The 21756-nt window shown below is 32.0% G+C and overlaps 1 protein-coding gene across 1 annotated transcript in view; it reads right to left on the bottom strand.

Annotated features, from left to right (window-relative positions):
* The window catches only part of LOC139426174 (cathepsin L2), a 61145-nt gene extending 39672 nt beyond the window's left edge, over positions 1 to 21473 (bottom strand). The window contains exons 1-4 of the mRNA XM_087153488.1: positions 20927 to 21473; positions 10472 to 10621; positions 9467 to 9631; positions 6863 to 6986 (exon numbers count right to left, since the gene is read on the bottom strand). Of these exons, the coding sequence (XP_087009614.1) occupies positions 6863 to 6986; positions 9467 to 9631; positions 10472 to 10621; positions 20927 to 21025 (538 nt within the window). The 5' untranslated portion in view covers positions 21026 to 21473. The remainder of the gene's footprint in view (positions 1 to 6862; positions 6987 to 9466; positions 9632 to 10471; positions 10622 to 20926) is intronic.
* Between the last annotated feature and the right edge of the window lie 283 nt (positions 21474 to 21756).

Here is a 21756-nt window from a genome sequence, read left to right as displayed (position 1 = left end):
GGGATAATCATTAAGGCGGACTCGACTAGACTTTCCAATAACTGCAGTATTTTTATGGCTGAGCTGATGGCAATTTAAAGTGCATTCGATTGGCTGGCTAAAAATGCCTACCCGGAAGCCACTCTTTTCACTGATTCGCTCTCATCGTTGCAAGCCCTAAGTGACCCAAGTGAAACAGAAAATACCAAACTACTATGGAAGCCAAACATCATATGTAACTGGGTCAGGGCACACATTGGTATCCTAGGCAACGAGGAGTTGGATCAGGCAGCCAAAAAAACCATCAGTCTCAGCCAAATCAATTTAGAGGTCCCAAGGACCAGATCAAAACAATCACTAAATCCAACAACTTAAATCGATGGAAATCAGAGTGGCAGAGCTCCGAGAGAGGTAGACAAACCTAGTATATATTTTATAAAGACCCTTCCACCAAAAGACTACAGGCCAACGTTTACCTAAACCAATTACATACTGGACACAGGATGATTGGAGACTACCAAAATAGACTATTCAATAAAAACCCAAACTGTACCAGCTGTTGGGATAATCAAACAATTGAACACTTGATCTTGAACTGCCCACACTTCCAGATACTCCGTGGAAGCCATCTTGCAGGACAAACTTTGCATCAATGCTTTGCTAAGTTGGTCTGTAGAAATATTGTTAAAAAAATTATAAAGGCAACATTGGTGGACATTCTGAACCACATTTAACTGTGCTCGGAGCCTGCGAACACTATTGCTGGTGTCTTGTGTTTTTATCTACCATCATTTTAAACTTCTCTAGGATTTAACTTGCACTGTTTTAATCAATTACTGATTTAACTGATTGTTTTGATTCTTAACTTGTTTTGCTTTTTAACTTTCATACCGAATTTTAACTTCCAATATTTTATTATTGTTTTACATGCTTCTGTAAAGTTTTAACATTCTTTGGATTTTTGAGTTATTTTGTTTTTTTAACCCTTTTACTATTTTAATGGATTTACACTTGTTTTAATAGATTTGTATTGATCATTATTTTAAATATTCTGATTTTTATACTTGTTGATGTAATTTTTAGAGTTTTATGTATGCATAATGTATGTATCTATTCTCGTATGCCCTTAAATAGGGCGGGTTGAGATACAAATAAACTCATATATCTTAAAATAAGCTTGGCATTTTATTGATAATTTTTTATGCCAACAAAATAATTTTTTAACAGTATATTTCACAAAATAATAAATTTTTTAATAAATTTGAAAATAATCAGAACAAAAAAACTAATACAAGACTATTCATTACTGTTATGAAGCAATATGAAAATGAATATTACTATCTTTAGACAAACTTAAAAATAAAAATGAAGTTGAATTTTTTTTTTTTTATTTCATCGAAGTTTTCAAATAACTTTTAATGTGTGAGGGAGAAAATGTAGACTTTTAACCAAGTACCTGAAGCCGTTTGCCGAGCATAATTTTGAGATAAAATTATTCCAATATAAAATTTTAAATTATTTTTTAAAACTTTAAATGTGTTGGCAACCGCTGTTTAAACTTAACGAGTATGCCATAAATGGTAAATATCTTACAAAACAAAAAAATAAGAATTAAGACATAATATAATTTTCTGAATGATGTTTTGCTTTACATGAAATAAAAAGTACAAAAAAACTATACTATTTCGATTAACACAGTAAAAATGATAAAAAAAATCTCACAATTTAGATTTACTAGAAAGCAGAAAGTTCCTATAAGTAAGAGTCTCAAATATTCGTTACTATTCCAAGATTTTTTTTTTTCAAAAGCACTTTTGTACACATGCTCAATTCAAGGTCTTCATAACTGATTTAACCAAATATCATAATTAATATTTTTATGCTTATTTATTTTTAATTATTTTACATTATACTTTATTTCAATCATTAATATTTATAAGGAATTATTAAAACCATTCATGAAGATTTCTGATAGACGAGGAAAAAATTTTTTTAAGAGAACTAATTTTTTTCATAAAGATTTAATCCGAAGAAATTTTTTTTTAAATACAATTGTAATTTGTTTTTTAATTAGTGTGAAACTTAGGTAAGCAAAAAAGATAATCTGTTTTTTAAAAATCAGAATAAGAAATTAGTTTACTTCTAAATGCTCTAAAAATATTTTGATCTTTTCTGTATTTTTTTCTAAATTTCAGTAAGACTATTGGCGAAAAAAAATTTATAGCGCTTTGTTTTCTTTAACGCCAATATTGGCCGCTTTCTCTGCTAGTTTGCTAACTTAAATAGTAACCCAGTTTCCATAACAACTTGCCTTTCTCTTCACTATTAAATTGGGGTAAAATGGAGTTAAATTTACTTTTAAAATCAAAACTCCATTAATATCATTGATAACTTTCCCATCGACCACCCACCAGATAATATCTTGCCGAACGAAATTATAACTGCAATTAAAAAAATAAAAAATTCCCAGGCAAAGATTCCATCAATAATAAAATGCTTAAAAAATTACCTATTAAATTTATCTTCTATCTCACCCACATCATAAATGAAATTTTTAAACTCTGCTACTTTCCCGATAGTTGGAAGATAGCCGAAATAAGACCCCTCCCCAAACCTGGCAAAGACCACTCCAGAGCCGTAAATTACAGACCAATAAATCTTCTATCTTCCCTTAGCAAAATTACCGAAGAATTTATTCTAAACAAAATAAGATACCACTGTGAAACTCAAAACGTAATTACCCCCAACAATTCGGTTTTCAACCTAAACTTTCCACAGTCCACCAACTTCTCAGGATTACCGAATTCATTCATAATGGCTTCTCGAACAAAAAACATACCGGAGCAACTTTCCTAGACCTAGAAAAGGCATTTGATAAAGTATGGATTGATGGTCTTATCCATAAACTATTTAAATTAAATTTCCCCGAACCCCTTATAAAACTCATCAAATCATACTTAACAAATAGAAAATTTTTCGTTAAAATTAACAACTCTTCATCTGCAACTCATAACATCAGCAGCGGTGTGCCGCAAGGCAGTAAACTTGGCCCCGTCCTATTTCTTATTTTCATCAACGATATCCCAAAGAATGATGAAGCAATCCTAGTTCTGTTTGCAGATGACACAGCTATCTTAGCACAAGGCCATTGCAAAACCAAAATCATCAATACCCTAAACGAATATCTCATTCAAATTAAGAAATGGTTCAATAATTGGAAACTCTCACTTAACATTGATAAAACTCAAGCAATCCTTTTTTCGAGAGGGACTCTTGCCATCCCAGCCCATATCTCAATCGAAAACACCGAAATTCCCTGGAAGGATAACATCACATATCTAGGCATGGATCTTGATAAACGGCTTACCTTTAAAAATCACGCGAACAATATCTCACAAAAATTTAAAAAAATTAGAGCAGTTCTATTTCCCTTTTTTAACAGAAAATCAAAATAAAGCCTAAAAAAAAACTCTTACTATATAAAATGATCCTTCGTCCCATAGTTAGCTATGGATGCCCTATCTATGGTGGTGTTGCTAAATGCCACCTGAAAAAAATACAAGCCCTCCAAAATACAACGTTAAGAAGCATCGCAAATGCACCGTGGTAATACAGAAACGAAAAAATCAGCCAAGACCTAAATATCAAAAGCATAAATAATTACTTCCATAAACTAGCCACAAAATTTTACAATAATTTACCCTTTATTAAAAACGTTGAAATCCAAAATCTCCCAATTTACGATTACTACCACCAATCCAATAAATATAGACCTAGAACTGTTCTAAAAATAAACCCTTCCAACTAAATTATTTTATCAATTTTCACTTATTATAAAACTTTCTTTTCTTCTTCTCTTATGAGTAGATTTATAAATCCAGTTCTCAGATTTCCAAGCCGAATGATCAGAAAAGTCACCAGATGGAAGCACCTTATGGTTGCCCGAATAGTTTCACTATTATAAGATAGATGACGCCACGAGATGGCAAAAAATTTCTGTAGAAACGAAGAAGTCTAGACATTCCACTGAAGTTTTTACTTACAAACTTACAAAGTTTCTTATGGAAAAAATCAGCTGCAAATTAAAATATTTTCAACTTTTGTTAGTTGAATATCCTATTATTGTTTTCTCAACGTAAAAATATTATACAACTTTGTAAATATCAAAATCCATATTGTTCCCCTTGTAAATAAATAAACCCACATCATACTTATATATATTGTAAGCATCATAACTTTTTTGATCCCCCTGTAAATAAGTGACCCCATTCAATTGCATTGTACATACTCATGTTATCATCATCAATTGTTTCCCCCATGTAATATACTCCCTCTTTTGTTTCAGTAAACGGGTGAGCCAGAAAAATAAATAAACCCTTTTCGGATGCGTAGGAAAATTGACCTCCAAGGCCGTATCATTTCTTGAGAAATATCCATGACTTTCCACAGGCCAACAGGACGATAGGATCTCGGAACTAATCCCCCCCCTCTTTTTTTTTCTTTTTATCATCTTTTAGATCTTTCTTCAAGTTCTCTCCAATTTTAATCAGAATTTTTTTAATCACGTCATGTAAAATATTTCCACCTTAAGAAATCTTATCTTATCAGGTACAACAAGTTTTCTACTGGGGATAAACACAATTGTGTAGATGCCCCAAAAAATTAATGTAGTTCCAGTTCCAGTACTTTTGAAAATTTTACTACAAAGCTATTTAAGAATGCATAGATAAAAAATCATGTACGTATGTGACATGACAAACAAAAAGAAACGATATAGAATGATGCCACATGAAAATCAAGACAGAAGCACAAATAAATATTAATATAAAGTTTTAATCCTAAAAGAAAATACTATTTTTTTTTTGTTGCGCAAGAGAATTCAATTAAAACGCGGATTTAGAAAATTTTCACCAGCAGTAAATTTGGCGGCACGCTATGATGCAAATATATTGCCGAATTAACTGTTTATTTGTCACTGATATTGCACTTTCTATGGGCATAAAATGGATGTGTCTCCTTATTTACTGAAAAAGAGCTAATACAGATTTTAAAATATTTAATTATACATACAACGAATATAGTTTTTGAGAAGAAATCTGAAACTAACTCTTTCAGAACAGACAACTAAATTTTTAAACATGATATGAAACAAATGAACAGTAATTAATGCATGTAAATAAGACAAGTTTACTTACCTGCAAAAGAAATAGACTATTTCAAAGATAACTTACGTGAAATGATAGCAAAAGCCATAGTTATAAAGGCTTGACAACAAAATCGTCCATTAGTCAACAGTTACAAAATAAGTTATCGGTCACAGTTAAAGCTTGTGCCTCTCATAGTACGTAAGTTTGGTGCAATCGATTGCGCCATGAATGTATTCATCGACCATATTTACCAATTTATGGTGCAACCTAATTAAAACAATTTTTCATTTAATCAATTTATGGTGCAATTAGAAACATTTACCCAGATTTTTTACGTTGTATACATCACAACCTTTTAAAATTTATCAAGTCCATAGGACTTAATTATTTACTTTTAAGAGAAAAATACAGTAGTTTGACCTAGAGACCAATTTAAACCTGGTGCTGGCACATTGAAGCTATTTCTGGCTCTTATGCCAATAAACTCGAACCAACCAACCTAACTTTGTTTGTCTCTGGTAATAAGCTGCTGCTTATCTATTTGTCATTATGAAAGGACGAAATAGATGATTGTCAACTTTCAAAGGTGAATGTCAACAATCATATAGGTAATCGCATTTGTAAATGTCCAAAATGATTGCTAGAGCTGATTTGATATTACTTTATTTGTCGATACTTAAATATTTATTCGATATTTTAACATCCGATTAGTAAACACATCATACTTGAGAATACTAAGCAGGCGTGAGCATAATAACCAGCATTCTCAAACCCCTTTGTTTTTAAAACTAAGAATATTTGCCCAGTATTCCGTACACAGATGTTTAGATGTACAGATGATGCCTGGTATTAAATATCTCGGAATTTCCAACATCATTTTTTCCTAATCGCATATTAAAATATCGAATAAATATTTAAATAGCCACGAATAAATGAATAACAAATATTACGAAGGTTTATTAAAACGACAATGTGATTGTTGACATTTACCAGTGAAATTCGAGGTTCTCGAGATTCCGCTCTTTTACAATAACATTAATTCTTTTACACGATGCTAAAAAAGTCCTTATTTCCCTTTGGCTTTAGTAACAAAGAACTGTATGAAAGCTGTATATCATAAATAGGATCACTTCACCGTACATGTTTAGAAATTTCCAATAAAGTTATTTTCTCGCGAGGACAACAAAGCGCTGAAACAGAGTTCGTCAGATATGAAATGTTAACAGCGAATGTTTCATATCGACAAAAACTGGCTCAGTAATACAAATAAATTAAAGCAGGTGCAATAATAATTTAGAGCTATATTTTAGTTTCAATTTTGCTTCGTAATTACCGTGTGAGGAAGCTGTATTTTATGAACAAAGATCGACTTTTTTCAATTTTTATTTTGTTTTCTTCGGTATTCATTCATTTTGAGAGTTTCTTTTGGAAGAAAGGTGTTGTGATTTAATGTAAGAATGTAGAATATGTAGCACCGCCAAACACTGAAATTTATAATTTTGCATAGATAAAATCGTAACGTATTTAAATTGAACGAAACGCTTAGAAATCAAAGGTTTCTCAAGATGTAATATGCTGCGAACAAGCTAGAACTGAGAAACAATCCAACTGGGGAAGGAATTTTAGGGGTTAACGCGCGCTGCAAGCAGGGGGTTTAGTTCCTGGTGATGATTATACATGATAAAGAAATGCACTGTTTGAAACTTATTTCATTGAATATTAAATCCTGAACTAACCGAGAGGAATAGAACAATCCACAATTTCCTGTACACTTAGTGTCACCATTTTACCAGTCAATCTAGTGTTATATGCTTCAAGAACTGCAGCTACCCCAAATGCATAACAAGATCCACAATGATACTGTAAGCAAAAAAGATATTATATAGTGTAATAGTTATTTTTCTTTCAAAAACAGATAATCTTTATATTATTACAGTGATCACTCTCTCGAAATTATTTCGTATTTTATTCACAAGCAATTCGAACTCAATTGTAGAATGGGTGGAAACAGGGAGGAAAAATTCTCTATATAAGCTTTTAATTTAATTTTTTACAAATAAAATTCAGGTGACTTTAATGATTGAAAAGAAACAGCCTAAAATGAAGCAGTACCACGACAAGAAAAAAAATACAGAATTAAAACTTTTTACTAGTGGTTGTTCAACGTTTATCCAGGTCAATTCAGGAGAATCAATTCAATCACATACTAATTGTCATGGAGTCAACAGCTCATTGGTAGCCTCAAAATCGTAGGTTTGGATCATCATTATACTTTGAACGAGAAGAACGAGTTGCTGCTGTTCTCTAACTAGTGTACATGACGCAAGACGACTCAGTCTTTTACCAATGTTGGAGTGAGGATATAAGTGGATAGCAAGTTCCTCTTAGGAGATTACTAGACTCCATTGGAACACGAGGATAACTTTACTCGACAGAAATATGAGTGAATTAAATTGTGATATTGCGAAAGATTCTGTGCTTATCAGGGGTAATTCTCCAGAGCATCTATGTGTAAACAAACCCCGATTTGCTTGTCAAGGCATCCCCTTTAAATTGTGCCGCGATGATGATTTCCTCAATTAGGCAAATAGCCATAATAAATTAGAATTCATTAAATGTGCTAGTGTCGTAAAAGCGTTAAAAGACGAAAGGATAAAAAGCATTAATAAACAACGCGGACATCCGTATCGCGTAATAATGACAAGTTTATGATTGAACAATCTAAATATCTGCTCAAAAGCCTTACTAATACTTTACCAAGCTTAGAAGGTAAGTGAAATTTGTACGATTATTTGCTGAATCATTGGCCTAAGAAAAGTTAATAAAACTGAACTTTTAAACTCTCATAGCATGATGATTTATAACTGATTTAAAATTCATTATTTGTATAACAAATAATGAATTGTATTAAAGTAGACCTGCAAATGAGGGCAATTGCTTTATCAGGATGCCCCAATTGTTAAATAATTGCAAAATCTTTATCAACGCGAGAGAGCACAGTAACACGGGCACCCTCAAGGGCAGTCTCCCAAATGTTAATAAGTATTCTGTGAACCTTTGATTGTCGTGTTGCTATTTCTGATATTATTTTCATTCAAATGTTAAGTTTTTAAGTTCAGTTGTTGGATATAGAAGCCAACACAGCTCAACTGAGTTAAAGCCCGTGTTGCCATCGCGGGCAACGAGGGGGCAGGTCTGCTAACCTGAGCGGCTACTCAGCTCAGTCGGGTTGATATAGCAGTCCCAAGTGCCGAGAGTCAAATCCAAACATTTATTGAAGACTTAAAAATGCAACTAAGGAAACAGGATTAGAGGGCCAGCGAAAGGAGCCCTCCAATTTCATTAAACATGCATACATTCTTTAAAGATCTAAAACGACTGTTAGCCAATTTTTACATGAATAAAATTCTTCCTGGCCATGATGAACATCAGCAAATACTTTTTGACAGGACACTTGCTTTAGTACCCCAAATACGAAATGCTCCGTGGCACACACATGCAAAGTACAACGAAATGAATTGAATGTAGGTTGATTGATTGATTGAATGTAAGATTTAATGGCACAAGGTCCAGAGAGGACATCCTCCGCCAGACACACGGTTTTAAAAACATATTAAAAGGTAGAATAGAGTACAATTACACAATACAATAAGTATGGTAAAAATGATGAGAATTCTAAAACAGTGTAAATGCAATTATTTTTATATGTGGATAAAACTTGATAAATGATAAATCTCTTATATACTGTTTAAAATACCAATAGTACGAAGAAAAGCAAAGATGTTAGGATGATGGTTTTCATCTAACAAGTCTTTTATGCATAAAATGGAGCTACCAAAAAAGGTGAGGCGAAACTGGGAATTGAATATAGAGTTTAATGGCACAAAGTGCACAGAAGGACATGCTGCGCCAAACAAAAGCAAAGTAAAACGAAGAACACCTGTAATAAATATTGTTATTTTTGTCAAATTTATTGTATTTTTTTAAAATACTTTTAAAGATGGATTACTTTTTAAGCTGAAATAGTTCGCTAATTTTCTCAATAGATGGCTGCAATGGTTAGCTCTGCTTATTTTCCAATTCTTATGAGTGTTTATAGTGTACGTACGTAATTTTAATTATCCTCTTAAACTGGGATTTTTCGGGTTGTATTATGTGTATCTAAGTTTATTAATATTTAATTAGTATTAATATTAATTATTATTAATTAATATAAATTTAACTTATCACTTTTATAATGTATTATGTAATTTGTGACTGTTTTTATAATGGAACTTTTTTTTTTGTTCTGACGTTCACTGTATCAAAAATTTGTGATAGTACAAAAATATAATACTCACTTGATGTCTTACAGGTGTAATTTCTTTCTTTTTTCTCCAATCAACTTCTTTGGGAAGTTGGCGTTGACACCGTTTATCACATCGAAATCTTTTTTCGAATTTTTTCACTTTGTGATCATGAGGGTGGGGGCGAAGACAATTATGTTTTTCTATCTCCTCATCATGCTGCAACGTAATGCATTAACAAGGTTTCATATCTTAAGACTTGTCAAACAACAATTGCAACGTTTAAAGAATTGTTTACAAAATTTAAAAAATAAAAAAAAAACTTGACATAGTGATTGATTTTAGAGATAGACGGAAATAAGAGAATTGTGTAGTTGTGTTGTTACATACGCCACTTTCCAATATAAACAAGCCTACTTGAAATCAAGAGAAATTTTTATGACAGTGTGTGCGTTTCTTGTTTTTCAGTGGCGCCGTCTATGACCCAGAATACGATTTTACCACACATATATGCCACAACCCGTTTAGCAGGAAGGACTCATTCACACACATTTCATTCGTCAGTAGCGCTCATGGGTTGCAATAGCGGCACAACTCAAAAAATCATGTTTTGAGATAAGTGGGCTAAAGTTTTCATGGCTTTCATGCATAAGAAATACTTTAGTTTGCTTAAACGAAGATTACCTCCAAGTTGAATTATGAGTTGCGCTAGCATTGCTGCTGAAAAGAATGTTTTTCTTTCATATTTACACCTGTTGTTAGTCCAAAACGCGTGTTTTCTAAGTTGTGTCACTATTGTGGCTCATGAGCGCGTAGATTGTAAATTTGAACTGAACCAGAGAACTATAAATCTCCATAACAAGTCAGTACTCCAGAGGTATTGATTTGTTATGGGAACTCAGTGACACGAACAGATTTAACGTGCCCCAGTCACCATTCTTCGACCGGCTGGATTCGAAACCTCACGAACATTAGTCTAACTTCATTAATCAATGTTAAAGAGTGTGTTTAAAATATTTTGCATCTCTGTAACAGTTTGAGATACGAAATTTTTCTTACCCAATCGGACATACTATTAATACGCATTTCGAAAGAGTGCTTCCCCTCATTGTATTCTTTATTGAACTCTTTTATACGCCTTTTAGCATCTTCCCAATTTTTCCTTCTTATATCACCTTCTTCGTCATGGTACCTTTTGTTATAGTGTTTCTGAAAACCAATAAAAGTTAGGTCAGAGCCGGTATGCTTATCTAAATACATATTTTTTAAACCCTTATAAAAACAAATGAAAAAACTAACGATGGTAAATTGATATTTAAATGAAAGGGGAAAAAAGTGACTGATCGAAGTTTAAGGTCTGGAATTGATTCCTTTACAGCAACGTTTCCTTCATAGTATGGACCCAACTATGGACACAAACATTTTTTAAGTGTTTTAACTTTTTATCTGAGCAGACAGGAAATTTCAAAACCGAGCATTTCCATGTAAAAGTGGACATGAGAGTTGAAATTTCTATTTGTTTTAATTGTAACATGTTATATATCAAATTAAAGGTAAATGAATGAGGTTTATGAAATTATAAGGAAAAATGTCATAAAATTTTCCCCTGTATTATGTTTTTGAGCTTGAAGTTAATATAATATAAAAATATTTCAATTAGGAAAATCAGGGTATTTTTTCCGATGGCTGTGCGGCACAATTCAAAAATAAGTATAAAATTTCGAACTTGTGCTTCTTTCAGGTAGATTTGCAATTAAATTGTGAGTGGAACTTCTTTGCTACTTCCCATGGAAAAGGTGCAGTAGATGGCGTTGGGGGGCTAATAAAGTCAAAAGTTAGGCATCAGGTAAAATCCAGGAAAGTAGTGGTAAACTCCGCTCTGGATTTCTTCAACTGCACTATGAACGTAAGTTGTGCAATTAAACCATTGTATATGACATCCAATCAAATATTGAAGTCCAAATCAGTATTATCCGCAAGATGGGAGAATTCCTCCTCCATAGAAAGAATTAAATCTCTTCACCATATTCAAGTGAGCAACGCTACAAATCTGTTAACTGGAAGGACTGCAAAATCTAATTAAAGAAAGTAACCGTCACTGTTATCAAGAAGTAGATCCTTCACCCACTCAGATCATGCAGGCACCTGATATTGTTCTAGGAGGCTATGCTTTAGTATCATTTTCTACTGCAGTTAGTAGCAAAAAGAACTCAATTAGTAAGTTTTATTATGCTACAATTTTAGGCATAAATTCCAAAAAAGAAGTGGGCTTAAAATATATGCATCCTAGTGGACCCCATTGGATTTGGCGCGAAAAAGAAGACATTTCGATTGAAAACATATCTGTAATAAATAAGAAAGTTGCTCCACCGACTCTTGTAAAAAATCGGGGGCCATTATAAGTTTTAAATGGTTTATATGTAATTATAAAATTTATTTCCAATAAAATTTAAACATATTTTCTATTGCCAAGTTTACTAGTTGTACTGGTAATTATTTTCTTTAAAAAATTGCCTCTGAAAATTGTATTGCACAATGTCACAACCGTCACATTAGAAAAAAAATTCCTGCATGTTAAAAATATTAAAACTACTCATAAAAAAACATGTATTAAGTTCCATCTGAATGTCCTTTAGGAGAAAAAAAATTGGTATAACGATAAAACATTTCAATATTCACAGGATTTTTTACAAATGTGGAAGCAAGTGAAAACTCATGTCCCAAAAGAGTCACACCCGTCACAAGATTTAAATTTTTTTTTAAAGAAAATTGAATTCTTGCGGTTATATTTGAACTCAATTATTCAAGCAAATGCAACGTTAAACATAATTAAAAACTTTGTTGGTAATTTATTAACTATATAAATTTCCTCAAATGCAGATTTAACGTCAAAAAACTGTGTCTGAATGTTACACCCGTCACAATGGAATGGCCCAACACTTATTTTGAAAAAAGCTGCTGATGCTGTCCGAAAGGCACACATAGCCACCGATGACAATATTTCGATACAGAATACAATTGACATTACCGTATGTTATGATGGTACCTGGCAGAAGAGGGGGCACACTTTCCTAAATGGGATTGGATCAGTAATCGATACCCTTACTACCTTAGTTTTGGGTTACGAAGTTTTATCGAAATACTGCTCACAGTGTACTGTTGCTGCTAGAGACTTGGGTGAATCAAGGGCTGAATATAATATTTGGTATGAAGGCCACAAATCTGCTTGCCGGAAGAACTTTAGTGCTTTGATATTATGGAATCGGTCCTTAGACCAAAATAACATGAGATATACTTTAATTTTATCAGATGAAGATTGCAAAACTTATTTGAGTTTATGTAAAGCAAAAGTGTACGGAGATAATACTTCAATATCTAAATAAAAATATGCCTAAATCATGTCTCCAAAAGGTTAGGCACTGGTCTACGAAATAAAGTGAAAGAGTGGAGTGGAAAAAGGTAACACTTGGCGGGCGCAAGCATGCAAATCTAAAAGAAGATACAATTATAAAGTTACAGAACTTCTATCGCAAAGCAATTGAAGATGATGTGCCAGATATCAAAGCAATTAAATCATCAATTTTCACCACCTTATACCACTGCATGTTCACCGACCGAAAGCCACAACATAATAAATGCCCTACTGGAACGTCTTCTTGGTGCTTCTATCAAAGAGCTCTCTCTAATAACGAAGTGCTGAGGAGCCATAAATTTATTAAAACCTTTCGTACTGAAGAAGTTGTGGAAAAAATTCTTCCCGTTTACCAGCGACTCGCTTCAGAAGACTTACTGGAGCGATGTATGGCTGGTAAAACACAAAATGCAAACGAAAGCTTGCATAGCTGTATTTGGAGTAAATACCCAAAAGAAGCCTCTAAAAAACGATTGGACTATGAAGTAGCTTATTGCAGTCAGCGAATATAATTTTGGCTGTGTGGAAACTTTATAATTAAAAAATAATTTAACTGTGTCAACAGAGAAATGTGCTCAGCAACGTGATTCGAGATGGTGGCTGCGAAAAAAGAGAAAGTCGTCTCAAGCTTTCAAAGATGCCAGAAATTGTAAAAAATACACTAAAAAACAAAAAAGAGATACTACCCTTACGAAAATTTAAGGTATACTTAAGGTTGATTTGAGGTATATTTATGGTTGCTGAGAAAACAGCAATAAAAATTATACCTCGTAAAGGTTGTAATTAAGGTGTACGAGGTTGCTTTATATATACTTCAGCTTATTTTGAGGTTGTTTAAAATCAACTTCAAATCAACCAGGTCTGATGAGGTGATTTTCAAGGTATACCAGGTTGATTTTCTGACACTTGTGACAAAAGAGGTATTTTGGAGGTATAAAATTTTTTACCTTATTTCAACTAAAGTATTTATAGAGGTGTATGAAGTCATTTTATAACCTAACCATCATTTCACCTAAGCTTGTTTTCAGGTTGTTTAAAGTACACTTTATATTAACTAGCTCATTTCCCAGAGCTCCATGCAAGCCGGCAAATGGCGTGTGTGTTGACAATCGAAAGTCTATTCGAAATTCTGTAAGTGTGCTTGACATTTATTAATTTAGTTGTATCAATATGCTTCGATTTTCAAACTTAAATTTTATTATTTTTGTTTTAGAGACACGTCCTGATCTTAAATAATTTAAGTTGGAGGATATTCTTAGAGGCTATCGTTGTAGGCTTAGCAATAAGAGAGAACAATCGAAATATTTCTCGTCGCTGTTTAGGGTAACGTTACTGGTGAATCATTACAGCAGGTTATGCACAGTATATTTTATTGTTTGTAATTTATTCAAATAGAACTATTCTTTTTATTTTGCTTTAATGTATATGTTTTAACGTAGCAGCATGCAAGCTGATTAATTGAGTAAAATGTTCATAATTTCTCTTATAAATAAATCATTGAAAATTGAAAGACTTTTTAAATAGCAATTTTGCTTTGAAATTCTACTATAGCTGTATGATAATCGCTTGGATATCTGTTGCTAAGTTTATATTGTTTATATATATACAATATAAACCTTATATATATACAGGGTGCCCCAAAAGGTCGTTTACAAACTGAACATGCTGGTCTGTCATATCATGATGAACAAGATTTGCATAGGAACTTGTGTCCGAAAATTAAAACTGCGTCCGCTAGAGGGCGATAATTGCACGAAAACGGGAGAGTGGGAAAAACAATCATTTCTGGCGTGGACGTTGAAGGAGAAGGATGAATGAGTTTAGTAATGCAGAAATGGCCGACATGCATTGCGTATACGGCGACGCTGATGGAAATGAACGAGCTGCGGCACGGACGTACCTTGAGCGCTTCCCAAACACGGAAATACCTATCGCATTTTTTAGAAAGAGTTTTGCTGGATCTGATGGGTGACTTTCCAGCCGCTACACGCCGAAACATCTGGTTTCAGCATGATGGAGTGCCTGCCCACTTTAGCTACGCTGTTCGAGAATACCTCGATAGGATTTATCCTAATCGCTGGATCGGTAGAGGCGGATCAGTCCCATGGCCGCCGCGATCCCCCGACCTGACTCCCCTGGATTTCTACCTGTGGGGACACATAAAGTCCATAGTATACGAGACACCTGTAACGTCGGACATGGATCTTATCGCCAGGATCGCGGAAGCAGCAGCACGTGTACGTGAACGTGACGTGTCCTGGCCAATTTGAACGGGTTCGTGAATCCATGCGCCGACGCTATGAAACCTGCATTGTGGCGAATGGAAGGAATTTTGAGCATTTGCTGTGATGTAATGATGTTTTATAATAAAAATCATATTAACACCGCTATCGATATAATTTTTTTCCTCTTCATCCAAACCTGCACTTATCGCCCTCTAGCGGTCTCAGTTTTAATTTTCGGACACAAGTTCCTATGTAAATCTTGTTCATCATGATATGACAGACCAGCATGTTAAGTTTGTAAACGACCTTTTGGGACACCCTGTATATTTACAGGGCTTATCCACAGTTGCCTGATAGTGCTGAGATGACCTAGGCTGTAAATAGCACATGCGCAGCGGCGCAGAAGAAGAGACTAGCAAGCTACTGCTCAGCCTTCCCCTAGGAAATAGATCTGAATTTATACCTAAAAGATAATGTAATATCTCCTAATAAACTGCAGAATTTATGTAATTGTATATAACAATAGTTTGCTAGATATTTGATAATTGAAAACTAGTAACTGTGTTAGCTCACTTCTTCATGTTTGATCAAAAAACTGCTATTTTCATTACATGTTATTTTTTCGCAATTTACCCACTTTAATTATTTACTAAGTAGATTGTTATTACTTATTAGAATATTGAGCAGAATTAAATTAAATCCGATTTCAAGTTTATATGACAATTTGTTTCAAGGTTACGAGCATTTTTATGCAGCTGTTGATGTTTCACTACTTCAAAAATTTACGAATTCCGGAAATCTTAAATTTTGTAGAAATAAGTCAGTATAGTATGCTATTTTAATCCTGAATTGAATAAAATCAATTGCAAATAAAAACATTTATTGTTGAAAGTAATATGCATTTTTTGGAATTTCATCCTATGGGATGTGCATTTATATTTAAACAAGTGTTTGTAACAACTAACTATTAGTTTTTTTCTGCTCGGTATTATAAGTTATATGGAAGATATTATTCTCAACTTATTTTAAAAGTATTATTTCAAATCATTCTCTCTTAGACATCTTCTTCACATAAAAATTACTCACAATTTTAAAATAAATGCTCCTTATCAGCTTGTAATTTGTTCTATTCAATTGAGTGTAAAAAGAGAATAGAAATTGGCACATAACATTAAATTTTTAATTTATTAATCAATTTTTGATTCTTGATTACATTGATTAAAAAAATATTAAAATAACTACTTTTTAAGAAACTCTGATGTGATTGATTGACAATAGCGAAAGTCCTTTTCAGAATCAGCGTCAAAAATTTTAAAAAAACTATTAGATTCATAAAGTGTGACAAAAAGTTTAAAAATATAGAGTTGGTTTTTTGAGTTTAAAGATCTGTAAAAAAAACAAAGAAAGAAAATCTAATTATCAAACTTACAAGTTAATGTTACCAGATGTATAAAAAAATAAAAAGTGTTAAAATTGCAAAATAAGATTGGAATTATGTATTTGAATTTTTGTAAATGTTGTTAATGGTAGTACTGTCTTCAGCGTATTTTATTTTGTGGCTGTCATACCTGTCATGCTTTTTAGCTGCGAGGATTGAATTGAAATGGCAGAAGAGTAATACTATTTATCTGAAAAAGAAAGCTAATTTCATCCAGTTAATTTAAATCATAAAAAAAAAACAATTTCTAATATTTTAATATTTCAAAACCAGCCACTATTATTGCAAATGTAGCTTTCTTACTAAATCGTATTTTTTTCCTTTTAGGTTCCAATAATTACAAGTTTCAACATGTAGACAGAAAAAGTATTTAAAATAATTTTGTTGGTTTGTAAAAGAAATGAAATTTTAGTTTTAAATAAAAGTAATTTGAATTTCAGCTGACTAATTATTTAAATTTGTAGTTTTATAGCTTTAAAAATTCAAGCACCTTAGACAACTATCTTCTAAAAATACGAGTATGAGTTCCCATAAATAATTTTTACTAACTGTAGAATTTGGATAAGTGTTATTTTAAGATGATTTAATTCAATCTATTAAAATTATAGAAGAATTATGCATTTGAAACTTTTTTTTTATAGCTTAACAAAAGAAGCAATTACTGCCGAAGGTTTAATATTAAAAACTTCAGGTTGATAAATGATCTCTACTAGTGAAAAAAATGTAATGATATACATTATTCTTCATATAATATCCTTATATATATTATATTCTTTATATAGTGTGTGTAAAAATCAATAAACTAGGTGGTCCGTATAACACCTCACCTTCGTAAGTGCTAAAAAAAATAGGTTGAGCTACATAAGCCTGAAGTGCAAAATATAGCATCTTTGGTTGATAAATTAATACTTCTAAAAATACAAAAATATAAACTTGAGGCTACGAAATAATAACTTAAGGTAGAACATGGAACACATGGCGTTAATAAAAAATAACCGTTCCAAGTGTTGAAAATACACTTCAGGTTGATTTATAACAACCAGAAGTGTAAAATGACACACCTTAGGTTGAAAAATGTATACCTCTAAAAGCATAAAATTATATACCTGAGGTTGAAAAATAATTACTTGAGGTAAAACAAAATACACATGAGGTTGATTTATAACAACCATAAGTGTAAAACGACACACCTCAGGTTGATAAATATATATCTCTACAAGCATAAAATTATATACCTGAGGTTGAAAAATAATTATCTGAGGTAGAACAAAATACACCTGAGGTTGATTTATAACCTGAAGTGTAAAATGACACACCTTAGGTTGTTGAATAAATACTTCCACAAGTGTAAAAAAATATACTTCAGGCTTATAAGTAATAGCCTAAGGTTGAAAATGAAACACTTTAAAGTATTAAATATCTACCTCTCCTCAGATGTAAAATTAAACACCTCAGGTTAAAACATGCATACCTCTGGAGGTATATTTAAGGTATATTTGAGGTTGATTTTGAGGTATTCATTTGCACCCTTTTCAACCTTAACGACGTATTTAAATAACAACCTCCTTTATACCTTTAAAATATACCTCGATTTTTTTTTCGTAAGGGTAACGAAAGTTAAAGTCTGGGGCACATTAATTCCTTAAATTCTCTAATGATTCATATCATTCCATAAATTTCCCTGCTTTTGGAAATTTAAAATTTTGTTTTCGTTTTGTACATAATTTTATACTTATTGCTTATTGGGTAAATATTTTTGCCAAATTTTTCTCTTGAAATTTAAAATTTGTTATAATTGTCTACAAATAAATATAGATGTGTTCAGACAATGTTTGAATTTAAAACATAAAATTATTGTTTATTGATCATGTTATGTTTTCGTGTTATCACTGTTTTTGCTACTATTTCGAGCCTACACTTTTTTTCAAAAAGTGTAGCTTTGAATCAGCAACAATCTAAATAAATGTTAAAAACAGTATATAAATTGTTAAAAGTATATTTTAAGTAAATATATAATGTCAATGTAACTTGTGAAACAGTTTTAATGAAGAAAAAGCTTTTTTCTTAGAATGAAATTTTTTCACGTTCATCCAATTTCAAAAAGTTCCTTGCGCATGAGTTTTTATTCTATTTTATTCTATATGTTTTCTATATTTTTAAGTTCATTTGATTAATATAACTAGAAATTTAATTCTTGAAAAGTTTTTTCTGAAGGATTTCTTTTTCATATAAATTTTTGCATGCATCCAATCATCCTCCAAACCACTTAAATATATAAAAGTACTCATGAAATTATAATTTCAGTAAAAAAAAAAAATCAAAACACATGCGAGAGGCACTTTTTACATAAACTAATAATTTCGTAAAATAAAAACATATAATCAGCCATAATTAAAAAAGTCATTAATATTTCTTTCTGAAATTTTGTACATGCACTATTAATATTACTACAAATATTCTGCAAAAATATTTAAGGTAAATAGGATAAAAATTAAAAATTTTGAAAGTCCATTGTCCCCTTAAGGGTTAAAACTTTAGAACGCTCTCCTGACCATACTATGGGGATCATACTTCTGATTGCGAGTAGACGTTTGGATACAGTGCATCATACGGCTTTACGTATATGTAGTGGCGCATTCCGCACCTCACCAGTAGAGAGTTTATATGTCATTTGTCACCAATCATCTCTCGATTTACGTCGCAAGCAATTGTCTGTAACCTATTACTATCGTGTGAAATCCTGCAAATCTCACCCTCTAAAACACGATGTCTTTCCATCAAGCTTAGGACGATTGTATGACGCTAAACCTTCATATGTCCGTCCATTTCATGCTCGTGTGCGCTCTCTCATTCGAACTTTTGACATGTGTGACGTGCCAACACAATCAATAGATCACCTTCTCATACCACCATGGATCATCGCACCACATCAGTTTTATTCCCTTTTTAAGTTGTACAGTAAATCTAATGTTGCATCCACCATTTATCAACAAATATTCAATTCTCATCGTCACCAATATTTTGAGTATGTGCCTGTATATACTAACGGATCAAAATCGGCGGGATACGTAGGCTGTGGTGTCATCATCGCTGATGATAATTATAGCTACAAGATCCCAGATATTTGTTCCGTCTTCACTGCGGAAGCTGTTGCCATTCTTTTGGCATTGCGGCTGATTTCTTCGCGCTCCGAACGAAAGTATTTTATATACTCTGATAGCAAGAGCGTTTTGAACCAGCTAGAAAATTTTCGCAGCGATACTCACCCAATCTTATGCTTCATTAATCATATATTAATCGCTCTTCGCAAAAAGGGATTTGATATTTCATTTTGCTGGATACCGAGTCACGTCGGTATCCCAGGGAATGAGTTGGCTGATTCTGCAGCACGATCTGCAACTATTGAATTAACCATATCTGTACCATTCTCAGACATTAAACTACATGTTCGACAGCTCATCTCGTCCCTTTGGCAACAGTATTGGGACCTTCAAACTCAAAATAAACTTCATAACATCAAACCATATATAGACCCCTTAACTGTATTACGATTACGTAATGCAGATGTAAAGCTTAATCGTCTCAGAATCGGCCACACTCGACTCACGCATCTCCATCTGTTGTTTGGAGAATCTCCTCCCAAATGCGACTCTTGCAATACTTTACTTACGGTTCATCACATTTTAACCATTTGTCCTTGTTTTAACCAACATCGTCTTACCTTTTTTAATAGCACGATTTTATGTATGAAGGATTTGTTAGATGATATTCATCATCCCAACATTTTCGCATTTCTGCGAGCTATTGGTATTATATATTGTATATAACTGTTTTATCTGATTTTATTCACTCTTATTTCCTACCCATGAACCGTTTTACCTTTTCTGTGTATTTTATAGAATTATGCTTTTTAATGATTTTTATGAACTTTTAAAAATACGTGTCTTGAGATAAATAATTTTATTACTTTCATTTATTTTATGACAATGAAACTATTGTGTGCAATTTACCATTAGATCTAACTCAACAAATTGTTTGGCGCAGCATATCCTCCTTTGGATCTTGTGCCATAAAACTTCTACATTCAATCCAATCCAATCTGATTGTGGGTACCCCTATATTTTGGGGGTCAGAAATCCAAAATTCATCGGGAAAAGAAGTATATTTATTCAGAGAAAGTAAGTTTTTGTATCTGATTTCGCAACTTAAAATATCATCTGAACTAATTAATTAGCATATTTTGAATCACCCCGTTCAATCATTAAAATTGAATCCTAGAACGTGAAGATCCAATCATCAAATCAGAAGTCATTCAGAGTGGTCCGTTTTTTATTTTGCGCACTGTACGTTGAAACTTTCAGGGCAAGTTATTTAGACTCATTAAAACAAAACAAAAAAAAAATATATCGTTCAGAACAATTGATAATATTTAAGCTTACCTTATATTTCTCCCATTTTGTATCATCTTTGTGAAGCTTATCACTACCTAAGTAAAGGCTTAGTTTTAATATTAACAGAAATACTATATATTTTATCATTTTGCAATATAATTGCAGAAAATTAGATTTGTATTGCTATCATTAGATATCATTTAGATCATTGCAAAACATTTAGTTAGTAGTTTTTTTTGTTTTTTTTAAAGAGAAGTATTTCGAAATCACTTATTGTTAAAAAATTTATGAAGTTAAAATATTTCTGGAAAAGGCTTTGTATTACACATTTTTTTCTTCAAAACCTATTTATATAATAAAAACATAATGGTCTAAAAATTATTCTTCATCGCGCATTGCTATTGTTCTAAAATCACGAATCACAGAGAAAAAGTAATTCATTTACTATTACATATATTTAACGTCTGATTCGATTAGGACCGTTATACCCGAATGAAATTAAATATTTATTCGAAGGTAATTAGATATTTAAAAAATAAAAATATACAAAGTTTAATTTAAAGTTCACTGAAAAGAGCTTATAACACTTTATAGTTTTTTAATGCAATTTTGAACAATGTTATAAATAATATATCAATTAACAAAAGTCTCTCAGTAACTTTTTTTTTTCGTTGATAAAAAAAAAATATTAATAAAAATGAAAAATATTTTTATATTAATATTTTATGAAAATAAGTGCAGTTGTTGAAATTTATAATTACGAATCCTATAATCATTTCACTAAATAAAATAGTACTTTTAATTAATTCTTATATATTATTCGAGTTGAGATAAAATTTCATGTAATTAAATACTCATTCGACTGAAATTTGATTTTT

Source organism: Parasteatoda tepidariorum, chromosome 10, assembly GCF_982258835.1.
Source record: "Parasteatoda tepidariorum strain Cologne lab strain chromosome 10, Ptep-v5.0, whole genome shotgun sequence".
Classification (NCBI taxonomy): domain Eukaryota; kingdom Metazoa; phylum Arthropoda; class Arachnida; order Araneae; family Theridiidae; genus Parasteatoda; species Parasteatoda tepidariorum.
The sequence above is the reverse complement of the archived record's forward strand: the minus strand, read 5'-3'. Positions and strand labels throughout refer to the sequence as shown.